Source organism: Mobula hypostoma, chromosome 22 (assembly GCF_963921235.1).
Source record: "Mobula hypostoma chromosome 22, sMobHyp1.1, whole genome shotgun sequence".
Taxonomy (NCBI): domain Eukaryota; kingdom Metazoa; phylum Chordata; class Chondrichthyes; order Myliobatiformes; family Myliobatidae; genus Mobula; species Mobula hypostoma.
The window spans coordinates 40,861,137-40,875,090 of NC_086118.1; the positions used below are offsets into that span (position 1 = coordinate 40,861,137).

Genomic DNA, 13,954 nt, shown 5'->3' on the forward strand with positions numbered 1-13,954 from the left:
GAGCCTTCGTTTAATGATGCACTGGTTCTCAACTCGAGAGCCTCAGAGCATTGGATTATGTATCATTTCCCATCTTTTTGGCACTGGAATGTCTTTTGGAAGCTCAATTACTGTCTGAAAGAAGGGCTAATTTAGTATGGGCAGGATCCAAACTGAAAGCTTCTGTTTTTCCTTGCATTGCGCTAGTTTTGCTTTTTCCCCGCTGGGTCCAAGGAATACTTGGATTCTAGCTTTCAGTCTCATTTATTAATCAATAACTTGTCTGGTTGGCAGTGCTCCTGAAGGTACAATGACACTTCATTGGAGCTGATCCTAAATGAGTCATCATTGTTAATAACGAAAAACAAAATGCTTTCATGTTGGAAAGATGAAAGTGCTGTGGATTTTGGGATACATAAATACAAACTCTGGTGGTTGCAGGAAATCTGCATCCAGCCACTTTGGGGGGAATTGTCTGAAGGTCATCTTTCCCAGGAGTGCTTGATAAGACTATAGTGGCTTGCCCCGTAAATCTCTCGTGGTTGAGAGGTGTAGTCACCTTGTCAGCGTGCACGGAAAATGCTGACTCATCATGAATCGTGCATTTGCAGCTCGCCACTGGTCAGCATTTGATTCTGCTATGATGATAGAGCTAACAGGAAGTTCCAGCTGCTTGAGCGATTGTGCTAAATTGTACATGTGAGTTTTGTTGGGAGTTGGCTGCTGTGTTGGATATTCTGAATATATTCTCAGAGATTGCTTCTGTTAAGCTATCTGTAAGTAAGATATTTTTTTCTTGAATTGTCTTGGAGTTGAGGACAATTAAATTTCCCAGGTGAAATCCAGGACAATTCTGAGTATTGTTATGTATATGGAAGTATAATATCATTGGGATTGAATCTTCAACTCAAAATAAACACACTGTAGTTTGCACATTATGTTCTGCTTAATGAAAGTCACTTGACTTTGGAAGTCATTTGAAGAACAGGAGGAGTACTTCAATAATCTGCATGTTTAGTTGGAGTGACTGAATTTCCTCTCCATTATCTCTAAGCTTTACGCATTCTGTAGAACACCTCAGTGCAGGTGTAATAAGAAAATGCAATGTTAACCATAAGTGCATGATTTCCAAGTTTAAAAAAAAATCAGGTGCGAACATGGTCATTTAATTTTAGGCAACCTCCCGCAATTTGCACTAGAGAAGAATAAACTATACATGTTAAGAGTCTTGATTTTGATTGCTCATAAAATGATAACCGTCAACTGGCTTAAATCTCGCCCACCCACTTTGGAACAATGGATACAGAGACTGAAAGAAGTGAACTGTATGGAAAATATCACTGCAAGTCTACAACTGAAAATGGACTCTTACTTGGAAAGATGGAACTCTGTTATAGTGTACCTGGAACAGCAAAAGGCCCATACAGGGGTCTGGTAAAAAGTGGGACTTGAGTTGATTTACTGAAGAATGTGATTTTATTTAAAATAGATGTAAATCTACATTGAGAGGTGATGTAAAGTATGCAGATCATCTGTATGTTTGTGTTTGTATGCAATTATATGTATGTGCTCTTTGTTTCTTTTTTTTCTCTTACTCCTAGTCTTTTTTACCCCTGGTATTGTTAATATAGGTATTTACCATTGTGCAGTGAACTATGGACTGATAGCCGATGCTTGTTTGTTGATATGTGTTTGTCCAATAAAGTTTTTAAAAAATCACGTGCTGCTTCCATTTCTCATCTTTTTTTATAGATAACAATGGTTTTTCCTATTGCATTTCTCCCCAGCTCTTTTCTGAAATTTTCTCCTGAGTACTACAGCACAGAAGCAGGTGCATCAGCCATCTCGTCCGTGCTGACCTGATTTTCTGCCGACTCTCTGGACCATATCCCTCAAAACCCCTCCCATGCGTGGCTTGATGCATCTGGTCAAACCCTTGATTACGTTTCCAAATAGTGGTTTTATTCATCACTATTGACCTTGATTAATGTTCGCAGGCTATTCCAACATGGTGGGTGTCACTGTCTTTCATCCTTGTTTGGAATGTATGTCAGTTGTACTATCCTCACTACTTGGCGCAGATCAACAGTCTAGCCTTCAGTCTGCTTTACCTTCTTATTGAATATGTTCTTTAAATAATAATTGTATTTAACGCCTCCAACTGGTATCTGTTTTTGCATAGGAGTTATTTGATTCTTTTTGCTTTCTATATAAATAAAAATTCTCTAAGTAAGTGTGCATTTTGCTTTCCCACAGGTTTACGTGATTGAAAGTGTGCCGTGGTATGACGACTACTAACAAGGGAAACAAGGCCTTAAAGGTACATCAGACATCCCTTTAAATATTTTATACACAAGGCTCTGTGTCCAAATGGATAACCTTCAAATGTGGAGTGTTGATCTCGCCAACTTTTCCACATTGAATTTATCACTCTTTGTAACCTGTTATCAAATAGTTTCTTTTTAGATTTTTTAATTTCATCCTTGAATTATAAGTGATATTGAAACATGACAAGATCTAACTGTGTTTTAATTTTAAAGTCTATTCAACTTTATTTTCAAGCTTTTCTTTTCATCAGGTCTTTTTCCAGGCACAAATCTGGATGGGAATGTGTGTTGTATAGGGGTTGCAGTGAAGCATTGGTTGACGTAGACAAAGCTGTGTGAATGGGCAAGGACAGGGCAGATGGAATAGAATGTTAAAAATGAAGTTGTCTCCTTGATGAGCGAGAGTAGAAAAAAGAGAGACTGAGATGTGTTGTTTAGGGAGACCTGTGTGTCCTTGCACACAAAGCACTAAAAGTTAATATGGTCGTCTAGCAAACATTTACAAAGGTAAACCATGCAAGAGGATTTGAGTATATCAATGCAGATAGATGTCTTTTTTTAAAAAATATATAGTCACGAGTACTGCAGCACAGAAACAGGCCCTTCAGCCCATCCTGCCCGTGCCAAACTATTAATCTGCGTAGTCCCATTGGCCTGTACCTGGCCCTTCATACTCTCCCATCAATGGACCTAGCCAATTTCATATTAATTGTTGAAATTGAACCCAAATCCACCACTTCAGCTGGCAATTTGTTCCACACTCTCTGAGTGAAGCAGTTCACTTCAATTTTCCCTTAAACATTTCACCTTTTGCCCTTAAACCCACAATCTCTAGTTGTAATCTCACCCAATCTCAGTAAAAGAAGCCTGCTTGCAGTTACCCTGCAATGCCCCTCATTTAGGTGAGATGGCATCTGAAATATTGTGTAAAGATCTGATCTCCCTATCTAAAGAAGGGTATACTTATATACAGTGTGTAAATTAGTGGGAGGGTGCTGCGGTTTGTCGGATTGAAAAGTTAAGCAAAAGACGTATACTCTTGATTTTTGAATTTAAATGTTTAAAATTCTTTCAGGGATGGGCAGGATAGATTTAACAGTGCTTTTTTTCTCCACCTGGCATGTCTGAAACCAGGGGTCACAGTATTAAACTAAAGGTTTAATCATTCGGGACTGAGATCAGAAGAAACTTCATGCAGAGACTAGTGAACCTTTACAATTTGCTTCTAAGTTCTGTGGGACTCTGTCATTCAGTGACAACAATATTGATATTTGGATGTTAAGGGAATCAACGCATATGGAGATAATCCTGGAAGATTGAGCAGAGGCAAAAGATTAGCCATAATCTTATTGAGCAGGCTTTGGGAAGGGGGAAGAAACCTATTCTTCTTGTTTCCAAGTTGTTCACACCCTCTCTTAATGGATTTTGTCTCTCAGAATGTGGTTTTAAGGTCTCAGCTATCAATTAATTCCTCATCTAAGTAGCCAAACTTTGTGCAAGAGTTTTAACATGAAATACAATTACAGAAAATACTACAGTCAAGGTAGAAGCAGTTTTCACTTTCTTATGCTGCTAGCTGAAATTACTGGCTTTGACTTCCTTTTCCCTCATGAGCTAAATGTTGTGAAGAGTTAACTTTTCGTATGTACAATATTGCAGTGACATTTAAAAACTGAAGTCTTTTTTTTCTTGTGGCCACACATCCTGATGCTGCAGTATATTTAAAGTACCCTGGTGTGAATACCCAGTGGTTTGAAAATCTGTGGGTAGGTATTTGTTTACAAGGTAAACTGAGTACCTTTACTAAATTATGCCAATGGTGAGTAGTGATGCCTGACTTAATAAACTAACAGCAATGTGGTCAAAGTTGCCAATAAATCCAGAAAGAGGGATCCAAACTTGCTATTTCTACCACCTGTAAGGGTTAATGGTTGGGCAAGACATGTATCAAGCTGGCTTGGAAATGCATTGTAACTTCATTATTGGCAGGTCCAATTCTGAATCTTCCTATCCAACAGTTCTGAAGGACAACCTTTTTACTATGTGTACTGCAGAGATTTAAGGAAGTAGCCTTTGGATGATTGGCCTGGTGACTTGAATTTGGCTGTGACACCCATGCCCATAAGAATTTTTTTTGTAACTTGTATCACATTCTCTCCACGGAGCCCTGCATAATAAAACATAGTACAGAAACAGGCTCCTTAGCTCAGCTTGTATATGCTGACCAGAGAGCCTTTTAGCACTAGTCCCATTTACCACCCTTTTTTCTACATTTCTCTGAAACTTTCCTATCCAAGAACCTGTCTAAATGTCTTTTACACAATGTAATTATACACTTCTAGCATTCCTTTGGCTGTCTATTCCATAACCCTGCACTGTTTCTGACGCGGCAAAATATTTATCCATCGGCAGCTCCCCCCCCCACCTTTTTTTAAAAAAAATGCTTCCTCCTCTCTCCTTCAACCAATGTGCTCTAAATTTTGACTTCCCTGTTCCTGGGGGGGGCGGGGGGGGGTGTTCTGAGATAACAGAACAATGACATTTGAGTAATAAATGTGATCTTGTGCTAGAATACAATATACTGAGCTTTTGAATTATTTTGGAATCCTGCAGCTGGTTGGGATCATTCATAGCTAGTTCACTTTATTGCCAATAAAGGGTTCTTGTCTCTGGTCTTCACTGTTACCTTTGTATCTCAAGACTCTGGACATGGTGATCCTCTAAGTTATTGCCCTTGGCTGTAACTTCTAAATAAACTGGCGATTGTTCAATGTACAGTATCTTCTGATCTCCTTAACCAATGTTCCATTCTAAGTTGCTTGGCTAATATGCAGCTCTAGATCAGCAGAAATTTCCAGTAAAATAAGTCTTCTGCAGCCATCAACTCTTTGAAGCTGAGTCAGGCTGTTTGTTATCTTTGAATATATTGACTGGCTGCATCATAGCCTGGTATGGAGAAACCAATCCCCTTCAATGGAAAGTCCTACAAAAAGCAGTGGATACAGCCCAGTCCATCACTGATAAAGCTGTCCCTACCAGTGGGCACATCTACACAAAATGCTGTCACAGGAAAGTAGTATCCATCATAAAGGACCTCCACCACCCAGGACATATTCTTTTCTCGCTGCTGCCATTAGGAGGAAGGTATAGGAGCCTCAGGACCCACACCACCAGGTTCAAGAAGTTATTACTCCTCAACCATCAGGCCCTGAACCAACTTCAGTTGCCTCATCACTGAACTGTTCCCACAACCTATGGGGTCACTTCCAAGGACTTTTTCCTCAAGCTCTTGATATTTATTGCTTATTTATGATTCTTTTTGTAATTGCATAGTTTGTCTTTCGCACGTGGTTGAACACCCAAGTCGTTGAGGTCTTTCATTGATTCTGTTATGGTTGTTATTGTTCTATAGATTTAAGTATGCCCACAAGAAAATTAATCTCAGGGTTGCATATGGTGACATATCTGTACTTCGATAATACTTTGAACTGTGGGATCATGTCATCACTAAAACCCCTTTATTTCTAATTCAGAAATGTATCCGTATTCCACCCCGCTTATCCATTGGCAAAGCACTTGTCCTGCCATTGCTGTCTTCCAGACTTGACTATTCCAGTGTACTTCCGAATAACTTGTTTCATTATGAAGTGCTTGCAAAGGCCATCCAGAGCTCAGCTGTGAGGCTCTTAACTCCCAGCATGGTCAGTTTACTAATCAACTTTTTGATATATAATAAGGCTTTCCTCTGTTGTGAAAAATTCTTGTCCTTCAAATTGCTCCAGTTGCCTCGCCCTTCTCTTTCCTCTTGTAATCTCATCCATCCCTGCAACCCTGAGATATCTGCATTGCACTAATCTTGGCCTCTTGCTCATTCTGAAAGTTAATTACTACACCATGACACCAATGACTTAGGCTGTGTTGTCAAGGCCATAAGCTCTGAATTTCCCTCAAATTTTTTGTCACTCCACCTCTTTCCTCTTAAGACGAGGGTTCCCAACCTTTTTTATACCACGGACCGCTGTCATTAACTGAGAGGTCCGTAGACCCCAGGTTGGGAACCGCTGCTCTAAGGTCTATCATCGAGTAACCAGAATTTTGTGCATATTCTACTTAGCATTGATTTGATTCATTCCCTGGCATATTGTGGGACGTTTTGAGTTTAGTGTAGTAAGCAACAAAACAATTATTTTTGAGCAATAGCAGAATACTATAGTATAACTGAAGTTGCTGGTTCAGGTTTTGATGCTTGTAATACAGCAACGTCATTTTCCATCTGTTATTTTGTTGGAATATTTCAAATAACTTAAATGATACCTGTTTTAAATATCAATCAAAGGAACTCCGAATAAAGTTCAATGATTTGTTTGCTAATCTCACCAACGGCAATTTCCACTCTTTTTTTACACGAAGTACATTTGGTGGAACATTGCTTGGTTTAATCATAAAGTGAAACTTCACAGCATTTTCTCAAAAATTACTCATCGCTCCTGTTTTTATGAACTGCTACAATTAGTCATCCTCTTTATTGGTCAGCTACGGCCTGAGCTGAGTAATAGACAGAAAAATGGTTTTTGTGGCAATCTATGGAGGAAGTTGATTCAGTATCGGAATGCAACAGCAGAGAGTCAGGAGGAATTGTCTGATTAAAATCTGGGCTGGAGGTTTGTGTAGATGAATCTCCATTGTATCGCAGGCGAACACACCCGGTGCAAAGTTTATTGATGGTGTTTTACTACTGGAAACGTTCACCTTAAAGGGAACTATTTTTAAACTTGTCCTGATCTTCAGTGGTTCAAAATTGCTCCAATGACCAACCCATAAAGGGCAATAATCATTCCTGAATCTTGACAGCACTTCCATCATTTTATGTGGAGAACCCAATTTTGGGATCTCGCAATCATGTATTTAAATTTTTAAAAAAAATTCTTGCATTTCTGAAATTAACTTGATAGAACTAACATAGCTGTGGCTTCTGCGATGATCGTGAACTAGGAGGGTGAATTTTAACACTTTTACAAAGAATAACAAGTATGTGGAATGATTTGTTTCGTTGGGGTTCTGCACAGGTTAGATCTTGAAAGAAAATTCGATTAATTACCAAGGGGAAAAATGTGGTAGAGGTGTGGGATATAATGATCTGTAGAAATTTGAGCCCAGTTAAAGCGCATTTGTGTTCTCTTTCACTCACTGGCCATACGAGTTTGCTATTGGCAAGTGTGGTTTGCAACCTGACTTACAGCTGCAAATTGACAACCACTTGACAAGTCTGCAAACTGTTCCCACCCTCTGCAATTGAACAGGACATCAAGTGCCGTTTTGTCACCACCAGGCCATCTTGAACAGACTTCTGCAGAGCAATTCAGTTGCAAAATAGTTGTTATTTTTTAATGTAGTTCAATTGAAAAGCTGCCGTGTGATGATGACAATTTCTGTGTGGTTTTGTGTTATTTCTGGGGCTTTGACCAATACACCACCCTTACAAATGAATGTACTGGAATTTTCATTTGGCTACTAAAACTTTGGTATAGTACCTGAACTATTGTGAATTTCAATGCTGAAAGATAATCAGAGAAAGACATTTAGTCCCTCAAGTCATTGAATTGACTTCATATCTTCCATCCTTCACATACCTGAGGAGTAAAAATCTTGATGTTACGTCTCCATCTAAATGTGCAATATGCAATTTAAAGTAATTTGTGATAAATAGTATATATAACAGACCAGTCAATATAGCATAGAAATACAATTGTATCAGCATGAACTAATCAGTCTAATGGCCTGGTGGAAAATGCTGTACTGGAGCCTGTTGGTCCTGGCTTTTGTACTACTGTGCGGTATCCCAGACGGGTATCAGCTGGAACAGTTTGTGGTTGGGGTGACTTAGGTCTCCAATGATCCTGCCATTTACTATGCTCATGACAGATCTGTGACCTTACTCCACGTAAGTGCCTTTGCTCTGCATTATAGGTCCTACCCATCTTATGAACACCTAGCTTACAGTGCCTTGAAAAAGCAGTCAACCCCCAACCTGTTGTTTACATAAATGAGTATTACAACCAGGGATTTTGATCAATTTAACTGAGAATTTGTATTTGTGAATCACGTGCTCCTTTTTTTCTACACTTATGCGCAGTATTAGATTAATGCCACGCAGTGCTGAAAAGAAACATATCCTTGCCCGGGAAGACTTTGGAAAGTGTCACTTAAAAGATACTATAAAGATACGGAAGAAGGTCTTGAGGTTGGACGAGACTAAAGTGGAATTTCTTGCCCTTGACACCAAGCAGTACGGGTGGTGTAAATCTAACACTGCGCGTCAGCCAGGTAACGCCAACCCAACTGTAAAGTGTGGTGGAGTTAGCACCATGCTCCAGGTATGTTTTTCAGTAGCAGGGACCAGCAGGGATTGATGGGAAGATGAATCTGCTAAATACAGACAGATCCTGGACAAAAACCTGTTGGCCTCAGCCAGAAAGCTTAAACTGGGGAGGAAATTCGCCTTTCAGCAGGACAACAACCCAAAGCACACTGCCACAGCAACCATGGAGTGGCCTCAAATGAAGAAATTCGACATCTTGGAGTGGCCCAGTCAGAGTCATGGTCTTAAACCTGATCAAACATCTCTGACAAGACCTAAAGAATGCTGTCCACCGCTGCTCCCCAACCTGACATAGTTCGAGCGATTTTTGCAAGGAGGAATGAGCAAGTCTTCTTCCATCATGTTGTGCAAAGCTAATAGAGACTTAACCAAAAAGACTACTGGCTGTAATAGCTGTGAGAGGTGGTTCAACAAAGCACTGAGCAAAGGGGAATGAGTACTTTGGGACTGCTGACATTTCAGTTATTGATTTTTTTTTCATGCTTTACAATTTCCCTGTTATTTGGGTTCTACTGTGGTGGGGGGGGGAGCTAAGTGATTAGCAAATTAAAACTCTGTTACATTGATCAAAACCCCTGGTTGTAATACCCATTTATGCAAACGAAGGGTTGGGAGCTGAACACTTTTTCAAGGCACTGTAAAATGCAGCCTGTGCAGGTGAGCAAGTGATTGGGAGATTGGAGCGATGGGTGTGTCAGCTGCTGTGGGGCCACTGACATCTCCTGCCATGTGAGTGCTCTATTTGCAGCTACGTATATTTACAACTTGTGAACTGTTCGGGTACTGAACAGTTCACAGAAATGGAGCCCTGTTGTAATCTGTTTGGTTTAAAAAAATCTGTCCTTCAGTATTGAAAATTAAAATCCAGACTAGTGGTTATCTGGAAAATCTCAAAGTTCCATCTCTTTTAAAATATACAAGTATCTTCTAGTTTGACTTGTGTTAGGCCTTTCAAAACCATGTATAACAATTGGATATTGAGTCTCTGAAAAGGGTCATTGCCTAAACAGAATTGGACACTTGAATTTTCCTGTAAAAGTTTCACTTAAATTGTACTTTAAGCCATTTCCAAGGCATAAAACTGAAGTTTGTGTTACTCCTGCCAAATTAACCATTTGAGCCTGGGTAACATTCTAAAAAATTGTAAGTGAAGTTCCACCCATAATCATTGTCCTTCCCAGGGTCTGGTTCCATTGCTGTTCCCTTGTTTCTTGACAAACAGGAGAAAATCTGCAGATGCTGGAAATCCAAGCAACACACAAAATGCTGGAGGAACTCAGCAGGCCAGGCAGCATCTATGGAAAAGTGTACAGTCAGTGTTTCGGGACGAGACTCTTCAGCAGTCCTGCTGAAGGGTCTCTGCCCGAAACATCGACTGTACTCTTTTTGCCTGGTGTGCTGAGTTCCTCCAGCATTTAGTGTGTGTCCCTTGTATCTTGAGCTGCCTTAAAGGGTTGTTCTTAATTGCTGTTCTCCTTTTTTTAAATTAATTAGCTTTCATTATTTTCAGAATCTGTCCACAACTTTGACTTGCAGATAGATTTTAGCAGTCTACTTTGAAATAACTGTGTGTGTGTGTTTTTAACCCATTTGCTCTGTTTGTTTATGTCATTTCATAAGCACTGCAAGACAAAAGGATTAATAATTTTGCCCTTCTCTGTTGACCAATTCAAATGGTGGGGCAGAAAGCTACACGTCCAAGTCATTTGTGTCAGATTACCAAAATGTCAAAACACCATTGGACCTTTGAGGGGCACTGCCAGTCACATCTGGCTAATTTAGTGTACTTGCCCATCATCCTGACTCCTTGCTGCTCTCCCAGCTTTCTAGACAGGTCAGTTCCAGAATCTTAAGTAGCTAACTTTCTGTGGGGTATGTAAACCAATTCTTTAGTAAATCTGAATTGAATGCAAGATGTAACTAAAAATGAATTGACTCACAGATAAAATTTGAGGTTTTTCTTGGGTGGGTGCTTTTTGCATGTAGGTTTTGGTAGCTGAATTTTTCTTGTAAAGATGTGTGCAAAGTTCCAGATGTGGACAAGTAACAGTTCACTTGTAGTTGTGAAATGACTGTGATGGTGCATGTTTGATTGATGCAGTTTGTTCCATTGCTAAATGAATGTTGCAATATAGGTTATGCTGAGAAAAAGTACTTCTGTCCCCCTAATATTGGGGGCAGAACTAGCTGCTGTATTAAATAGAGGTTTGCTTGTTGTCAGCTATCACCCTGCCCCCCTCAACAGTGAGGATTTGCAAGTCTGTAACATGAGGAGACTAGAGTAACCTTCTGAATGGCTGAAGACTGCTCAGCCACTGGGAAAAGCATGGTCTTAGATTGATAATGATTTTCAAAAAAGATTAAAATTAATGAATGCAATTGAAAATTTAAAAAAATATCGAAGTGCAAAAGATGTTTAAGCAACTTGAAGAATTAATGCAAACTCAAATTTATTAAAACCAGAAATAACATTTTTTTTACCTGCCTGTTTACCTCTTCTATTCAAATGAATGGAGTTGCTGTCTTTTCAGTGGATATAAATTTCTTTCCAGTCCTGAAGAAGGGTCTCTGCCTGAAAAGTTGACTATCTATTCATTTCCATAATGCTGCCTGACCTGCTAAGTTCCTCCAGGATTTTGTATGTGTTGCTTTAGGTTTCCAGCACTCTGCAGACTTTCTTGTGTTTATGGTAGATATAAATTGCTTTGTGTGCGCAGAGTAGATTCCCCAGTACAGTTATTGGGTTAGTATGGCAAGTTTGCTGAACACATTGTTAAAGCATATCCTGGTGTTTGGCAGGCTCAGCACCTCTACGTTAAAGTGGCAGGCTCAAACATTGCCCCTCAGGATGGGTAAATGCAGGTAGTTTGATGAACTCCAGGCATTTACCAGCAAGCTCCCTGGCACTTGTGTTGCTTGGATTTCCAGCATCTGCAGATTCTCTCTTGCTTGTGACGAATCATGCCACGTTTGTTTATTGAAAAGATGCTTCCCCCCCCCCCATCAGAACGAGGTAGTTCTTCATGAAATCCAGATGGCCAGCCTTTTTACCAGTAACCATCTACCAGTCATCCTGGTTCCAATATACACAGGCTGTCTCAAGGCTGTAATTTCATTGTCCTTTGACAAAGTTTGGTCAAGTGGTCTGAATTAGCACATCCTGTACCTCAGCAGAAAATAAATGACTCAGCCAACTAAATTGTGCATTGACGATTCAAACCATAAAGCATTTTGGGAATTAATGGCAACTGTTTCGTTATCTGTTATGTATAAAACTAAAGCCATTTATACCAAAAGGAAGCTTGCTTGATTTGTTTGCCTTCTAGAACTGCTGCAATCCTGTGGTGAAGATGCTCCCACACTGCTCTTGTTTAGGCATGGCAAGGCAGGGTGGTGATGACGATGAAAGAACCTCAAATCTTCCTAGTCAAGGTGGCATATGGCTTGGGGGGAGCCTGCAAGTGTAGGTGTTTGTATCTTGTTGCTGCCCTTGGTCACCTTGGATAGAGACAATGAGTTGGGAAGGCATTTCTGGAACAACCTTGGCAAAAAAAAACGGCAGGGTAAACTTTGATTACTACTCAGCCACTTTGCAGTATTGGTGGATGGTCTGAATACCAAGGGTGGTGGATGAGATAGGGGTCAACTAGGCCACCGAGTACCAAATCATCTGAAAGCTCTTGGGAGTTGTTGAGAATGCAAGTGGAGACTAGCTTATCAGACTCAGAATTATGCCTTGTAGATGAGTAATGTCAGCCTTTAACTTATTCTTGTATCACTCTATGGTTGTTTCAGCTGAGTTTCTGGTGAACAGAGACACTCAAGTTCCCACCCCTCTTGCACCCATGGCAACTCAGTGATGGTAGTGCCATTGAATGTCAGGGATAGGTAATTGGAGATCGTTGGATATGGTTATTGCATCCCACTTTTGTGATGTGAGAATAGTTTGGGAAAAATTGGAAGCAATTATTTGGCCCGAGGTGAACAATCTTTTGAAATTCTTCATCCTACTACACAACCAATATTGTGGTGGCTTGGCCATTGAGTACTTTGGTTTTCGGGAAGTGAAGGATTATTGCAGGAAAGTGATGCTGAGGTAAAAGGTTGGTTGTAATCTTTTTGAATAGCGGAAGGAGGCACAAATGATTGAATGAACTTGTACTTCCATTTCTGATCATTTTTTAAAAAATAACTTTAAAATGAAAGTAATGTTATTGATAACACAACTAAAGCTGTTTAAACCTAGGAACAAGTTGGCAGCGGTGCCATAGGACTGGGATGTTATACCTCTGACAACCGTAGCCAAAGTTCAAAGTAAATTTTATTATCATAGTACATGTATGTCACCATGTACAACCCGGAGATTTATTTTCTTGGGGGCATATTCAACAAATCTATAGAATAGTAATTATAACAGAATCAATGAAAGACTGCCCAACTAAAGCATTCAACCAGAGTGCAGAAGACAACAAATTATGCAAATACAAAAAGAAGAAACAATAATATAAATAAATAATCAATAGGTTTTGAGGACATGAGGTGAAAAGTCCATTGATTGTGGAAACATTTCTTCCTGTTGTTTTCTGAATGTTAGTCCATTTGATGATCATTGACTTCACTTTCACCAGGGGTCTTGGCTGCTGTGCGTATTTCATTTGAATGCTGTCATTCTGAACTCTCCTCAGGCATTTGACTCGGGTCTGGTGCCAAATAGCCCTGGATTTAAATTGAGCATAACTGGATTTGTACTCAAACTGAGTAAGGGTGGGCTTCTGTAGTGGTAGAGATGTCAAGTGGAGTTGTCAGGACTTAAATTTGTATTTATTTATCACGTATGTCAAAACATAACGGTGAAATGTCATTTGATGTTTTAAAAACCAAGCAAGGATGTACTGGAGGTGGCCGCAGGTGTCGTCACAGATTCCAGTGCCAACATGGCATCACCACGATATTCAGCAGAGCAACAGCAGAATGAAACAGGGCACCAGCAAAACAAAGCACACAAAATGCTGGAGGAATTCAGCAGATCAGGCAGCCTCCATGGAAACGACCAAGCGGTCAACGTTTTGGGCTGAAACTCTTCTTTGGGACTGGAAGGGAAGAAGGAAGATGCCAGACACTGGAACAGCAAAACAAACACCCCACCTGTCCCTCCGTACACACAGACAGGCATCCAGCGCCAGACACTGGAACGGCAAAACAAACACCCCACCTGTCCCTCCGTACACACAGACAGGCATCCAGCGCCAGACACTGGAACGGCAAAACA

General features: G+C 40.1%; 1 protein-coding gene across 2 annotated transcripts in view; it reads left to right on the forward strand.

The window, feature by feature from the left end:
* LOC134360304 (transcription factor MafG) overlaps positions 1–13,954 on the forward strand; it is a 66,628-nt gene that overhangs the window by 33,744 nt on the left and 18,930 nt on the right. For both annotated transcript variants that reach the window (XM_063074513.1, XM_063074514.1), the window contains exon 2: positions 2,236–2,299. In XM_063074513.1, coding sequence (XP_062930583.1) covers positions 2,264–2,299 — 36 coding nt within the window. In that variant the 5' untranslated portion in view covers positions 2,236–2,263. The remainder of the gene's footprint in view (positions 1–2,235; positions 2,300–13,954) is intronic.